General features: G+C 40.8%; 2 protein-coding genes across 10 annotated transcripts in view; one reads left to right on the forward strand and one right to left on the reverse strand.

The window, feature by feature from the left end:
* The window catches only part of LOC139447121 (monocarboxylate transporter 12-like), a 61171-nt gene that overhangs the window by 8133 nt on the left and 36504 nt on the right, over positions 1-16534 (reverse strand). For 5 of the 7 annotated variants that reach the window (XM_071228301.1, XM_071228297.1, XM_071228300.1 and 2 more), the window contains exons 3-6: positions 14860-15003; positions 12442-12588; positions 5661-6785; positions 2921-4608 (exon numbers count right to left, since the gene is read on the reverse strand). In XM_071228301.1, coding sequence (XP_071084402.1) covers positions 4427-4608; positions 5661-6785; positions 12442-12588; positions 14860-15003 — 1598 coding nt within the window. In that variant the 3' untranslated portion in view covers positions 2921-4426. Of the gene's footprint in view, positions 1-2920; positions 4609-5660; positions 6786-12441; positions 12589-14859; positions 15004-16534 lie in introns of those variants that run through there. The other 2 variants (XR_011652007.1, XR_011652008.1) reach the window with 1 other exon arrangement.
* Positions 1-16534, forward strand: part of LOC139447120 (monocarboxylate transporter 5-like) — a 55143-nt gene that overhangs the window by 6267 nt on the left and 32342 nt on the right. The window contains exon 1 of one of the 3 annotated variants that reach the window (XM_071228295.1): positions 1820-1879. The exons of 1 other annotated variant lie outside the window; for it this stretch is intronic. The gene's annotated coding sequence lies outside the window, so the exon portion shown is untranslated. Of the gene's footprint in view, positions 1-1819; positions 1880-15989; positions 16070-16534 lie in introns of those variants that run through there. One more of the 3 variants, XM_071228294.1, reaches the window with a different exon arrangement.

Genomic DNA, 16534 nt, shown 5'->3' on the forward strand with positions numbered 1-16534 from the left:
CATCTCGTTATCATGAGATTTGTAAGATACACGAAATTCGTTGTCTGGTAGTCAAACGTCAGCATCAATTCCCGTCTCCGTATGGATAAAGTTTCCGGTTAAGGATAACGGTAACCCTTGCAGTGAAATAGGGTAGGTACATTATTGGTGTGTATTAAAAATTATGTTTCGTCCTTTGTCATACCAAAATGCTATCATATTGTTAAATAAGATTTGTTTCATAGAAATCCGTGTAACATTGCTTTGGCACTACATACATGTTATTGTCATTCCGATGTCATTGTGGACATTGTAAAACCAGTGATAACGTAATGTAATTACGTCACGGTAGTCACAGCGGAATAGAAGCATCATTGTTGACGCCCTCTTAGCTTCTTGACGAAGCTGATCAACAGGAAACACGTTTCCATTACATCACAACAGTGAGTGAGTGAGTTGGATTTAACGCCGCTTTTAACAGTATTCCAGTTACATCACGGCGCGTCAGCTTAATGTGGGAAGAAAGCTCGAAGTGATGCAGGTCTCAGACGTTTACCACTTCGGTGAAACCCACGAGCACGGGTATGGTGCTGAAAAACCTAGAAACATAATCGGGGCGAACCGGGATTCGAACCCACAATCATAGGTTTCTGGCGTGCCCAAGGGACGCAACTCTGCTCAGAGAATCGCGGCGCCTTAGACGACTGGGCCACCCGTGCCCCCTACATCACAACAGTTAAATGTTGTTTGTTTGTTGTTTAACTCCGCACTCAGCAATATTCTAGCAGTATGACGGCGATCTGTCAATAATCGAGTCTGGACAATCTAGTGATTGATATCATGAGCATCGATCTACGTCATTGGGGTAACAGTTAATTATCAGTCAATGAGTATGGTTTTACGCCGCTTTATTGCAGCAATATTACGACGGGGGACACAAGAAATAGGCTCCACACTCGAATCCGGGCGTGTGGCGTGACGAGCGAACGCTTTTACCACCAGGCTACTTCTTCACCGCTACAACACACTCATTTCTTAGTAGAAGACACAATTTCTTTACAAAGGCTCATCATTAATAATTATGATACAAATAAAATTACGATCGCCATTTTACTTTTGCTTCAAAATGGGTTCGTTTATATAAAGCCATATGGATGGCGCGTGTAACCCTGATTTCACACACTATATAGCATGAGGGTCTACAGCATACAAATACCGTCGTGGACATGTCACTGTTGACGTAACATGGACGTGTAAGGAAGTCATAGAGTTATGACGTCATATCCTCATTGTTGACTTACAATTCATTTTGTTTGTTGTCTGACAAGGTATTCGATATATTCTTCTTTTCCGACAAAACATCATGATTTAATTCATTAGAACGCGTGACATAACCTGATTCGATGTAAATCTGGTGTTACAACCAATGATATAACTATACGAGTGATAACACAAAAGGACCGTTCCATTTAGTTCTTCAGAAGCGACATTTGAGAGTCATATGACCACCATGATTCCACAGCAATCTTGTGTAAAGTAACGAGGGAGGACCTAGGGTCACCTTTCTTGAATCCAGAGCAGAGTTGGAAGCCGGCAGGTTTTCTGTGATTACCACGAGGTACCCAATCCGCGCTTGGCATATCTAGATAAGACGCATGTCAGGTTGTAAAAGGTCACGAGTTGGCCTCATATTGCTCTCATATAGATACAGCTAGCCCTGTCCCGAAACTAGGCTTTGTAACATCGGTTCAATCATTGGCTGCCACTGACAATCACTACAAATACATTTCATAAATTCTCACCTGGAGCGTTTGTGATCAGGGGGCACTAGCTTTGGAACTGAGCATGCTGAAACCTTTGTCATGACCAGTTCGTTCTGCAGAGTGGTCTCATCTTTGTCGTGAGTATTGCTTAAATAATATCATGTATTTTATCAACATTTTCGATAGCGGTGTGAGTTGAAGGTCTTCCAGATCCTGGATCGTCTCCGAAGCTCTTTATTCCTCTCTTGAACCCCGCTGCCCATCTCTGCACAGACGCAAAGGAATGTGATGGGTTTAATGAGCTGAGTTACTTGATGACAGCTACGTTTGCCAATTTTGTTCATTTTCATCAACAGAGAATACCTAGTCACTTTGATGCCCGTAGTAATATGCTGCCTGGTTGTGTATTTTGTGTAAGCATGGGGAAAATGCCTGCAAGCTGTTGTGGGTGTGCTATACATCCTTCGTAGCTAGGCTGAGAACGTTCAGCCACATGTCTTTCGCAATTCTGTGGCAATGGTTTCCGTGGCACTGCTCTGTACAAATGCAATCCTGCTTGTACAGTTTGTACTTCCACAGTTTGTATCTCCCGTTGCTTGGTGCTGACACCTTGCTAGTAAGCTGATTTTTTCCATGGAGACTTAAAATGCCTGATGATAGGCCCCTTGACAATTTGAACAAGTAATTTACTAGTGAGTGAGTGAGTGAGTTTGGTTTTACGCTGCTTTTAGCAAAATTCCAGCAATATCACGGCGGGGGACACCAGAAATGAGCTTCACACATTGTACCCATGTCGGGGATCGAACCCGGGTGTTCGGCGTGACGAGCGAACGCTTTAACCACTAGGCTACCCGACGGCCCCAAATAATTTACTAAGATCATCACAGTGTAACAGGGAAATTCTAAAATTCCAGTTTTTCTATTTAAAATATTCAGCCCACGTGAATGTCGTACATGTTAACACGTATGTACTCATGATGTCAATCAATGGATTGTCTCGTCCAGACTCGATTATTTACAGACCGCCGTCCTATAGCTGGAATATTGCTGAGTGCGGCGTTAAACAAAAATAACAAAAAAACTTAGGTATCGAGGACACATTTTAGCAGTAAACACAATAACATGGCGGACAAACCTAATTTTGAAGTTTAATAAACATTTCTTAATCATATGACAATAACATGCAAATATAACAGTACCCTGTACAATTTGTTCTGAACTATATTCAGTACTTTGGCGTCTGTTTATTTAAATGTCACACATAAGTTCAAGAACAAACTTTATTAAACAAAACATTTAAAGTGTACTGACATCTATCCAAAATGAGACACTGCGTAACAGTCTGCGGAATGCAGAAATATATATAACGTACCGCTATAATTCCGCAAATATACCGCGATAATTCCGCAAACGTCCCAGAGTAATTCCGCAAACAAGTGTTCATTCTGCAAACGTACATGTTTTTTCGATAAGTAGGTAATTAGTTGTGAGCAGTAGTGTACATGTACATCCACCCTGCCATGGGTTAACAATCGAGAAAGAAGCATTAATATTAATACCACACAGGATATAGTTCCGGTTTGGTCCTATAATTTGTTGAAATTTAAAATAACGACTGTGTGGAGATACCCAACGTGAAACAACACGGAGGTAATAAGGGAACAATTACGGACTTTCCATGCAGAAAAAGTATCTTGTTTGGCGTATTTGTGGAAATTTGTTCCTTAAGTCTCGCTCTAACGTGGACTGTAGGAAACGCGGACGGGCATCGGGATTCAGCTAAATAAGTGCAAAACCATATCACGACATTTTTAACTGTGACCAAAGAAGTTGGAATAACATCAGAGCGACGAGCCATGTACATGTACCATTGTTGCCGTCCCTTGGATTAAAATTCTGACATACAGTTTGAATGGATCAATGACATGTTCTATACCATAAACATAAATTCCAAATCGTTTCAATTCGAATTCCGTATATCTTGGTGTAAGTAACTGTTCCGATTGTTTGTTTAGTACATGTTCTCAATAGCCCATTGCTTATTGCCTACCTACCTACCCATAGCTACTTCTTATGTACTGTTTCAAGATAGAGTCCCTGGGTAGTTTCATAGGATGGTAGGTTCATTCCTTCTTCCTAATGTCAAAACGTCAAAACGGCGCCTTTCCAGTAATGTCAGGCAATGAAGTATTTTCTGCTAAACCAACGGCATTAGTACTTGTAACAGGGGCAATTAACATTTGAATCATAAATGTTTACACAAAATTTACAATAATTATAATGACATACATCTTACAATATCTGCACCGGGGTGCAATGATACTTCTGACCATTGTACCAGTGATATCGGTGATACAACACAATACAGAGTAAGAGTGAAATAATAGTTTCGTAAATTGCTAGAAAACAATACGGAACGTAAACTAATTAAAGTTAACGTTTCGCACAATAACTACAGAGTTCACCTTTGGCTCATAACGTTGAACATCCGAATTAGATGTCCCACACGAGTACAATATCTTAAACCTATCACTTGCACCTGGAATGTTCCAAGCCAGTGATTTCGGTCTGGAGTATTGCCCAAATCTAATGATTCCTCTGAAGATACCTACCCTTTAGAATCAATGTTCGTTTTGTCAGAAATTGAAAGTAGACCATTCTCAAGGATATGAACATGGAATTAGTTATGTGTTATCCTTTAAGGGGGCGTTTGATTCTTTATCCCTCTCATTTCCCTTCTCTTTGGCCTTGACCTTCCTCCTAACCAATGGTTCTCCGACTAGCAGGAGGCCGGCTGCTACATAGGCGGAGCATCCAAGGTAGGTGTAGCAGTAGCTGTAGGTGCCGCTGGCCTCCTTGATGCTGCCTGAAAGTACAAGTAGGCAACATAAAAAGGAAATAGAACAAGAGAGACCGCGGTCGGTAAGGAAGGGCGAGGAATCGCCTTGGTAAACCTGGGCGTGGGGCGCACACAGGAAAACAAGACAGAATGTGGGGGCCACTTGGGAAAATAAGAGAAGCGGCGAGGTTACATGTAAAACAAGAGATAACGCGAGGCTACATGTGACTACAACAGAAGACGCGAGGTTTCATGTAAAACAAGAGATAACGTTAGGTTACATATGAAAACAAGAGATAACGCGAGGTTTCATGTAAAACAAGAGATAACGTTAGGTTACATGTGAAAACAAGAGATAACGCGAGGTTTCATGTAAATCAAGCGATAACGCAAGGCTTCATGTGAATACAAGAGATCACGCAAGGTTTCATGTGTAAACAAGAGATCACGCGAGGTTTGGGGCGGTCGGGTAGCCTAGTGCTTAAAGCGTTCGCTCGTCACGCCGAAGACCCTGGTTCGATTCCCGACATGGGTACAATGTGTGAAGCCAATTTCTGGTGTCCCCCGCCGTGCTATTGCTGGAATATTGCTAAAAGCAGCGTAAAACCATATTCACTCACTCACGCGAGGTTTCATGTAAAACAAGTTATAACGCCAGGTTATATTTGAAAACAAGAGATGACGCGAGGCTACAAGTGATAACAAGTGATAACGCGAGGTTTCATGTAAAACAGGAGATAACGCGAGGTTATATGTGAAAACAAGATATGATGCGAGGCTACATGTGAAAACAAGAGATAACTAGAGGTTACGTGTGAAAACAAGACGTGACGCGGGACGACCTGGGTCCTGAGAGGATGTTAAAGTACGCTGGTTGTCTGGAGGATCATTGGAAAAGTATGAGACAATACGGATACCTTTACGAAGATATCAGTGCCCAAAATTATTAAGGTTACAGGATAACAATTAATTTTGAAATATTCTTAACAATTACTGCACATAACACGAATCATAACATTACGTTACCAACGAGACATACATCTGTGCACACATAACACAAAACAGACGTTGATACGCACCCAGAATTGGATGCGTCATCGCAATGGACATTCCATGAAGCATCGACGAGAAACCAAGCGTCTTCCCCATGTACTCCAAGCCCATATAATCCACTATCAGAATGGGCACAAGGCTTTGGTAGGAGCTTCCAAAAATTCCGTGGAAAATAGAAAACATGATCATCAGAGGATACGTTGTGAAAAAGAAGGTGAACTGGGCCATGGTGCCAGAGAGAATCAAACCGATTGCCATTATTTGGTTCACTTTTAGCAACTTTAAATCAACCAAAACACCAAGAATTATCCGACAGAAGAAATCTATAGATCCCATTATCAATAGTAACAGAGCAGAGTCAGTCTTGTTTATGTGGTTCTCGTTGGCGAAAGCAGGTATGTAGTTTACTATCAGGTTAATGCATATCCCAAAAACAGCAGTAATTGCAAAAAGTTGAAACATCGGCATTTTTATCAAGGACAGGTCTAAAATGTTACTTTTGCAACATTTGGATTTTTCCTCCACAAAGGAAGATGTTTTTGCTCGGAACTCGTCTTTTCCTGCGTGAGCTAAGTCTAAAATTGAAATCGATAATAACTCCGGATCACTCGTAAACATTCTTTTCTCAGATTCCGAAATTGTTCGACTTGCATTAGAAACTGTTCGAGGACGTGCCAAAGGGGACAGTGAGGTGTCCTTGTGTGAATCAGCAGAGCAAGACAGTGGAGTTTCCAAACCGTCCTCAAACACTTTATGTCTTTTATCCACATTCCCTGTCAATTTATCTTTTTGTTTAACCTTCAGATCTGATTTGGCATTTCCGTTTTGTCTATCGGTGGAAGGGTGTTTATTAATGCTGTCTGGATTTCCATTTTCCTCAACGTCCAGTATAGGACGTTTCTTCTTTTTGAAGGACTCGATTGGCCTGAATAAAGTTGCTCCTACGAACATGTTCATCGTCAGCCCTGTACAGATCAGCATGGTGCCGCGGATGCCGTACTCATCCAGTAGGAGTCTTACAACCATCGGGAATACCCCGGACGCAATGCTTATTCCAGACATTGAAATAGCAGTGGCTAATCCGCGGCGCTTCTTGAAATATCGTCCGATAACGACTATGCCAGGTCCGTTGATCATTGAATTCCCTATACCTGAAACAGAATGTCACTGTTACAAACACACCCAGCAGTATCCGACACAAGTATCCTTGGATTTCCTATACCTGGAACAGAATGTCACTGTTATAAACACACCCTGTACTATCCAGCACTATCCAGCACAAGAATCTTTGGATTTCCTATACCTGGAACAGAATGTCACTGTTACAAACACACCCTGCACTATCCAGCACTATCCGGCACAAGTATCCATGGATTTCCTATACCTGGAACAGAATGTCACTGTTACAAACACACCCTGCACTATCCAGAACTATCCGGCACAAGTATCCATGGATTTCCTATACCTGGAACAGAATGTCACTGTTACAAACACACCCTGCACTATCCAGAACTATCCGGCACAAGTATCCATGGATTTCCTATACCTAAAACAGAATGTCACTGTTATAAACACACCCTGTACTATCCAGCACTATCCAGCACCAGAATCTTTGGATTTCCTATACCTGGAACAGAATGTCACTGTTACAAACACACCCTGCACTATCCAGAACTATCCGGCACAAGTATCCATGGATTCCCTATACCTGGAACAGAATGTCACTGTTATAAACACACCCAGCACTATCCGGCACAAGTATCCTTCGATTTCCTATACCTCGAACAGAATGTCACTGTTATAAACACACCCTGCACTATCCAGCACTATCCGGCAGTAGCATCATTGGATTTCCTATACCTGGAACAGAATGTCACTGTTACAATCACACCCAGGACTATCCGGCACAGGTATCCTTGGATTCCATATACCTCGAACAGAATGTCACTGTTACAAACACATCGAGCACTATCCGGCACAAGTATCCTTAGATTTCCTATACCTGGAGAGAATGTAACTGTTATAAAAACACCCGGCACTATCCAGCACAAGTATCCTTGGATTTCCTATATCTGAAACAGAATGTCACTGTTACAAACACACCCAGCACTATCCGGCACAAGTATCCTTGGATTCCCTATACCTGGAACAGAATGTTACTGTTACAATCACACCTAGCACTATCCGGCACAAGTATCCTTGGATTTCCTATACCTGGAACAGAATATCACTGTTATAAACACACCCAGCACTATCCGGCACAAGTATCCTTGGATTTCCTATACCTGGAACAGAATATCACTGTTATAAACACACCCAGCACTATCCGGCACACGTATCCTTGTATTCCCTATACCTGGAACAGAATATAACTGTTACAAACATACCCAGCGCTATCTGGCACAAGTATCCTTGGATTCCTATACCTAGAACAGAATGTCACTGTCCAAACACACCCAGCACTATCCAGCACAAGTATCCTTGGATTTCCTATACCTGGAACAGAATGTCACTGCTACAAACACACCCAGCACTATCCAGCACAAGTATCCTTAGATTTCCTATACCTGGAGAGAATGTAACTGTTATAAAAACACCCGGCACTATCCAGCACAAGTATCCTTGGATTTCCTATATCTGAAACAGAATGTCACTGTTACAAACACACCCAGCACTATCCGGCACAAGTATCCTTGGATTCCCTATACCTGGAACAGAATGTTACTGTTACAATCACACCTAGCACTATCCGGCACAAGTATCCTTGGATTTCCTATACCTGGAACAGAATGTCACTGTTATAAACACACCCAGCACTATCCGGCACAAGTATCATTGGATTTCCTATACCTGGAACAGAATGTCACTGTTACAAACACACCCAGCACTATCCGGCACAAGTATCCTTGGATTTCCTATACCTGGAACAGAATATCACTGTTATAAACATACCCAGCACTATCCGGCACACGTATCCTTGTATTCCCTATACCTGGAACAGAATATAACTGTTACAAACATACCCAGCGCTATCTGGCACAAGTATCCTTGGATTCCTATACCTAGAACAGAATGTCACTGTCCAAACACACCCAGCACTATCCAGCACAAGTATCCTTGGATTTCCTATACCTGGAACAGAATGTCACTGCTACAAACACACCCAGCACTATCCAGCACAAGTATCCTTGGATTTCCTATACCTGGAACAGAATGTCACTGCTACAAACACACCCAGCACTATCCGGCACTAGTATCATTGGTTTCCTATACCCGGAACAGAATGTCACTGTTATAAACACACCCAGCACTATCCGGCACAAGCATCACTGGATTCCCTGTACGTCATTGATACAAATACATCGGAATAACTAATGGTGCCATCACTATCGACACTACCTAAACACGCTTTGCATGATGTATTTCAGACAGAGGCTAAATACTATGCTTTTGAACGTTTACCTTAAGCGTTTTACTCCCAGCTACATGACTATTCACAACCTAGTGTATAGGCTGCCTATTGTTTTCATGTTCAGAGGGTTGGGGTTTTTCTCGGAGGGATGTCTAAGCATTATGTGGGGTGGGGGGATTGATCGTAAAAATGAAGTGTCCAGGGATTATTACCCTATGGATTACAGTGACCTGATTTTTGTAAAATTGTTATGTGGGTCCATTAACAAAGCAAACAAAACATAGTCTCATGTATGGAGGGATCCTGTATATGTTTTATGTACGCAGTTAACCCGTCAACCCCAATGGTACCGATTTGGTAAAATCACCCGGATTTAGAAATATTCGGAATAACGAAAAATGGTTAATTTATTAACTTGCCTTAACTAAACAAAAACATTCTCAGAAGCAGCTCTTACTACTGGACTTCTGGACTAACGGGAAATGACCTAACAAAGTTTAAGTCCGACTACAGTTAGGATTAAACCCGTGACGATCCGGGTTAGAATTGGTCTTGAGCAACCCCTTCTTGCTTGTCGTGAGAGGTGACTAATTATAACGGGATCGGGTGGTCAGGCCCGCTGAGTTGGTTGATGCATGTCATCGTATCCCAATTTCGATTATTGAAGCTCATGATGTCAATTCACTGAATTGTCTGGTCCAAATTCGCTTATTTATTGACCGCCGTCAAAAAGTTGTTATATAACTGGGTGCGACGTTAAACAACAAACAAACATGCAATGAGGATTTGGTGTTAACCCGGCGGCGAGAATGACACGAAGTGTAACAATGTTTTGTCTGTCACAGACTCGATTATTTACATAGGTCGAACTGTTTAGTGCTTGTTTATTGTCGATATATTGATGTGGTATTACCGATGTATTGATGACGTATTACCGTTATATTGCATACAGTAAACTACGGTTATAACGAACTCAAAGGGACCAGTAATTTTAGTTCGTAATAACCCTAGTTCGTTATAAGCATATATATAGCATATGTACAACAAATGGAAGGGACTAATAAAGGTTCGTTATATCCGTCAGTTCGTTATAGGCGTGTTCGTTATAACCGTAGTTTACTGTATGTATTGCCGATATCAATGACACACTGACAAACTGTATTCAGTATTTCCGGCCTCAGGGTCCATGGAACTAAGTGGAATGAGACTATCAGTAAAGTATTCAGCAACACCACTTTCAATAGAACCTAGCAACATTATTTATAGACATTTGAACCAGATAGGGAGGTTTCTAAGCCCTTCTATATGTTTGGCAATTTGCGAAGATAACAACTGTCAAAATATTCTCTCGCTGGATTGATACAGAAGTATGTTTAAGAAGGAAGCGATAATAAAAAGGCAGTGATGTCCATCTTCTGCATCTTGCAAATTGCACCTTCTACAAACGAGTGGACTGATATAAATTGATGGACGATAGGGATATTGTTGAATTTCAGACAAGATCCTTTCTACCTGTAAGATGTAATACATATTTTTTCAGGTTTAAGAGTTGTTTGAATACTGGGGTACGCGTTAAGATACGTTGAGTTTGTAACTTTGTCTTTCCAAGTCTGAAGCTGTATCCTTACAACGTTGTACAATCTGATGAATAAAAGGGTCAACATTTCCACAAGCTTGAGTAATCCAAACATAGGAGGACCAGGAACATGAAACAGTAGCATTCTGATTTTGGATACCCAAGTTAATTTAACATTTTCTTCTAATACTTAAAGCATTTCATAAGTCGCACGTGGATATCGTTTTCGATCCATAGATAACAACCTACACTTATACTTGTTGCAGCGTGTAAAACATTTTACGCACAAATAACGCCTTCCAACATCTCCAAGCATAGTCATATTTGAAACTGTATCAGAAAGACAATAATGTTTGAACAACTTTTCAATAACTTGCCTATATTCGAAACTCTAGATTTCGGAGCCATACAATAAAATAGGAGCTATCTTAGTATCAAAGATACATAATGTCTCACACGCCTTCGACCAAATTAATCTGGACGAGAAGACAATTGCAGAATATGTATGTCCTACAGTTTGAATTTGCGAACCTCAATATTGGCACTTTTCAGTTGTCTTTAAGTAACCACCATTTCTGAAAACAATAATGTAGATTTAGCAATGTTAACATCTAAGCCCATTTATTACAAAACATATCAAGAACATCCAGCTTTTTTTGCAAACCAATGATACAATCATCAATTAACGATATATCATCAGCAAACAACAATGACAAGATTTCATCAATGTACTGTGAAACGGAACTATCTATAAGCCTAGGTCCAATAAACGATTGGTAAGTTCAATCATGAAGAAATTAAACAAAACTGGACTGAGCATACAACCTTGGCGTATTCTACATGATGTATTGAATGAAGCTGATTTGCAATTGTCTGCTTTAATACAAGCTTAAATTCTACCATACATACTACTAAGTACATTATACAGTTTACCACTCACACCCCTTGAATGTAATTCATAAAGAAGGCTTTGCCAAATCAAAGGCTTTTCGAAAATCTATAAATGGCACATATAAACGATAAAAAAAAGAAGTTATTAATTTTATTCAGAAAAAAATGTTTTTGAGTCCGATATTTGTAGTTATCCTGATTTTCTATCGGATCCTATTGCGCGGAAAGAAATTAGGAAAGCTATTCTTTCATCAAAATCAGCTAAATCGCCAAGTGTTGATGGAGAACCGTTAGAATTTTTTAAAAATGCCTCGTGTATTGTAGCATGTTTTTGTAAAAGGTATGTTCCCTGATCGGCGGAATCTTGGTGTGATAAAGCCTCTGTTTGAAAGGGGATAAAAGACGGACCCAAGTAATTGTTGTATACCTCTTTCAAGTATTAGAAACAAGAATAGTGGTAAGAGGTAAATGAGATTATTGATGAGGCGCAAGTGGGTTTTAGCAGTAATCATTTAACGGTTGATAATATCTTCGTTTTAGAGGCATTATGTAAGAAATATCTGAGGAAACCTAACCACCGTTGAGTTACGTTGACATGCAATGAAGAAAGGGTCACCAAGCCTAACCACATTAACAAGCCTCCAAAGACATGTGGTTAAGTGATATTCGAATCCGTGTCTCCACAAGGTTTATAGGAAATACATGCACTTAGACAACAATTTACACACAAAGACGTGACACTTTTGTATGGATAAAAACTTATTTTATTCTTTGTAACGACGTTTCACAACAACTTCTTGCTCCTTCATCAGAAACTCTGAAATGTCGTCACAAGGCATAGAAGAAGTTGTTATCCATAATAAAGTGGCGTGTATTCATGTACTTCCAACTTCTAAATGCCTTCAAAAAAAATTAAAGTAACACATACCTGTCAGAACACAGTGTACACAGATGAGAAACGTGAGGTTTGGAGCGAAGACCGCTGCCAGCATAGCCACTGAAGTGATGGCCGCTCCCAGCATCACCGTCTTTCGGATGCCCAGTTTCTCAAGCACAAAGTGCATACTGAACAAAGCTGTAAAATAATAATACAATGCTGGTACAATAATTCATGCAATGTAATTTTCCTTAAACACTATACTATTTATTTCGTACGTGTGCGTGCGTGCCTGCACGCGTGTGTGTGTGTATGTGCGTGCGTGCGTGCGTGCGTGCGTGTAAGTATTTGAGGGGTTATGTGTGTGTTATTCACACTTTTGAAATTCGCTAAGCCCACTATGCCGTTTACCTGTGTGAGAACAGAATCCATGGCAACGAGGTGTCACAGTTTATGAAGTCAAGCTGTCAGCTCAGTCAGATGACCAGACTTTATAAGATGAGCGCTGACCAATGGAGCTGATTTGATATAGAGTATTTAGGATAAAATGTCCCTGCGATGCATCTGAATCATTACTTTTACATCCAGACTATGACAATATTGTGTCAGTGTATTCAACATAAAATAACTGCATGAAAACTCTTAAACAAAGAAACGCACAGGTAAATTTTTAGTAAATTTATTGTACCTAATGAAGTCGATATATTTTATTTATTATCATAGATACAAACATGAATTTTTGGAGCTCGACAGTCACATGTTGTCGTTGTACATTGCAATGAAAACTGTTCTTTGTCAAGTCATTTAAGGCCACAAGGTTGCGCTGAACTCAGTATCTCGTGTGACCGCCCCGGTACTGACTGGATAAGTGTACGAATTCTGTCCTGCTTCTAACGCGTTGGCCGGCTATGGGAGTGTGTGCCGCGTGTTCTGACGTTGACGTACACGTCGATCGACTTCATCTCGGAGGTGTTCGATTTGGGTTGAGATCTGGAGATCTCGACTGCAAGGGCAAGCCTGGTGATGTTGACGTTATGAAGGTATGACACGAGCTGTGTGCGGTGGAGCGTTGTCCTGTTGAAACAGCTTCCTCTGGCGGTCAATGATTGGAAGAAGGTGAGGTTGAAAAATCTGATTGATTTGCCTCAACAACAACCAGCAAATGGTGATTTGCCTCAACAACAACCAAGTCAGATCTCCTGGTGTAGGATATGGCCCCCACACCATGACACTACAGCCACCGTAATTGTCGATTTCACGTACACAATGTGGGGCAGAACGCTCATTTCGACGACGATAAACACGTTGTTTTCCATCTCGCCGGTGAAGAGGAAACCGTGATCCAGTTTCTCAAATTTCAAGGCTGTGAGGTATGTCACCAACGCAAGCGTCGGTGTCGATGGATCTGTTGCAACACAGGGACCATAACTGGTCTTCTGGGTCGGATTCCAGCTTCGGGAAGATAGTTTCCTGACAGTCTGGTCCGATATCCTCCTCAAACCAGGGATGCGCAGTCTCCGTAGTTGTGGCATTGCGATGGCGTAGGTGAAACAGTTGAATGTAGCGATCCTTTGCAGGGCTGGTAACGGCAGGGACGGTCCGCAGTGGAACTGAACTGTTTGTATCGGTCCCAAAGGCGGCAAATGTTGCTGTGGAGGACGTTGAAGTGGCGTGCAACAGAAGACTGCGATTCCCCTCTTTGGATACGTCCTATGGCGTTGGTCCGAAAAAATGTTGACAATTGAATGAAAAATTGTGGCTTATTTTGCCTTTTTTACTTGCCTTTTTATAGCCACTACCAGGAGTTGTTAATGCTTTAACTTGCACGTGCAGTTTGCTTTACTGTTTTCCTCCATGACATTTTTTAACAAGTGTGAACACAATGCCGTTTAAGACATTGCTAATCGACAATAGCTGCGTTTTGACGCACCGTTTGTCAAATATTAGGCCAACAACATTTTCCAATAACATATATCCAATTTATATACCGGATTTTTTGTGTAGTCAGGTTCAATGAACTATATACTACCTTTGCGTTTCTTTTTTGGAAGAGTGTAAATGCAATTAAAATGCATTATGATGGTACATATACATGTATATCTCAAGTATCGTCGTACAGCACTTATAATTACGATTTTTGATATGCGATTTATTAGTGAACAGGTTGAATAATATTTCAGTTATACCACCGTGCGTCAGATTAATATAAAAGAAAGACATGCAGTGAAAGTGATGCAGGTATTAGGCGTTTAATACGTTCAAACCAACGAAGATTGTATGTATCTGGCAAACCAAGTATCATAAGCAATGCAAAGTAAATCTGAGATTCGAATCCGGAAACATCTAAGAGAGAGAACTCTGACAGTGACTTGCGGGGTTTTAGACGTCTGGGTCACCTATGACTCCTGATTGTTTGTTGTGGTAAATGCTAAGCAAACAGAATGGGGAACTATTGCAATAACCACCAACCTGATATACTGAAGACCCCGGCCGTGACACCCATGATGAGGGTGGTCGTCGTCACAGATGCCTCGAACAGACGCAGGTATTCCACAAACAGGATACTTAGAGACTTGATGTAACCGACCATGAGCACAATGTTCAAGAAAGATCCTGAAAGAATATAGAATTAAACAATTTCACCATCATTGTTGGAGTATGTACTTTACATTCAATATGTAAAATGAAATTTTCACTGGGGCAGTTCACAAAACAAATAATGTTTTCAGCTATTGTACAACTTCTTTTATTTCATTATATTATGATAAAGAATTCCAAACGTTTGAAGCTGAATTTCATCGTCCCGTGACTGAAAATGATGGGTTTAAAAGAAAACGAAAGTCAGTGTATATTATTGGGGGGGGGGGGGGGGGCTTCTAATCCTATAAAGTTTAGTCATTTTGTGAATTGTGAATCACATGTTACACAATGACTGACTTTACACATTGACTGTAACCTATACAAGCCTATAGTACGTACCGAGTGGCCAGTTACACGCGTTCAACGTCATTGCAAAAGAAAGTATTCGGAAATGGTTAGGTCATGATCGTTCAATGATCAATGAGTCAACTCGTGATCTCCCTATTTGCTTTGCAGTTCACATGCCATTTCTTGCCATTATACTGTCATTTTGAAAATACATAATTCTGACCAAAACTGTTTTCCTTTAAAAATTGTGATAACGATCCTGCTTCGTTGGCTTGGACACTACACCTTAAATGCTTCAGAATTAGATATATAGAAATATGATTTCACAATCACATTCTGACTCGCAATGCTGACGTTAAATCTACAATCAAAGGCCATCAGCTGAATCATTCATGGGTGATAATCAGTGAATCATTGACTGAGACAACCTTGAGATTACACGATGCATCATGTTGACGGTTCGAGCGGCTATCTTGAGATTATCAATGACCCTAATGAGAAAGGTGTGGTTGACCGCAGGTAAACATGACAGTTTCTCTTTTCACATACTACATGTTCGCACATTTCGAAATAGAATCCTATCGTTTTGCTTTTTCTCGCCCCATATCAGCATGATGGCAATTAGACGGCACAGCTGTGACTTGGCAATAGTCTGGCTTCCTGGCATTGTTGTCACGTGACAGCGAAGTCAGCTGATTGACATTAGTGACAAATGCACACGGTGGCTTTGACAAAGAAACAGGTGTGCGAGGTAAGCGATATATTTACTATTTATTTAAATACATTTTGTAAAATATTTGAATAGTGAACGCACCGAGTAAGAAGTATTGTTCAACACTACTAGGCAATACACAAACAGTCTCAAAGTATTCAAAGCGTGAAAAGTAACCAATGATTGAGAAACATATTTTTGTTTTTGTTGTTTTTGTGGGTTTTCTTTTTTTTTTTTCTTTTTGAGGTTGGGGGTTTCGGGGGCTGGGGGGGGGGGGGGGGGGGGGGGGGGGTGATGACATTTCACGCCTGTGTGATATACTAGTACATGTTTGGTGGCCTAGTGGTTAAGGAGTTCAGGATTTCTACGTTTGCACATTTTGTGAAACTCTGTATATTTACGGTATGTGACGGCTGTTACATCTACACGATTTCGCCCGAGGCAAACATGTATTGGTGAGTGCAGCGTTACACTAACAATCAGCGTGTTATGAGCATATTATGT

The sequence above is a fragment of the Haliotis cracherodii genome, unplaced genomic scaffold (assembly GCF_022045235.1).
Source record: "Haliotis cracherodii isolate W230 unplaced genomic scaffold, xgHalCrac1.p SCAF_7, whole genome shotgun sequence".
Lineage (NCBI taxonomy): Eukaryota > Metazoa > Mollusca > Gastropoda > Lepetellida > Haliotidae > Haliotis > Haliotis cracherodii.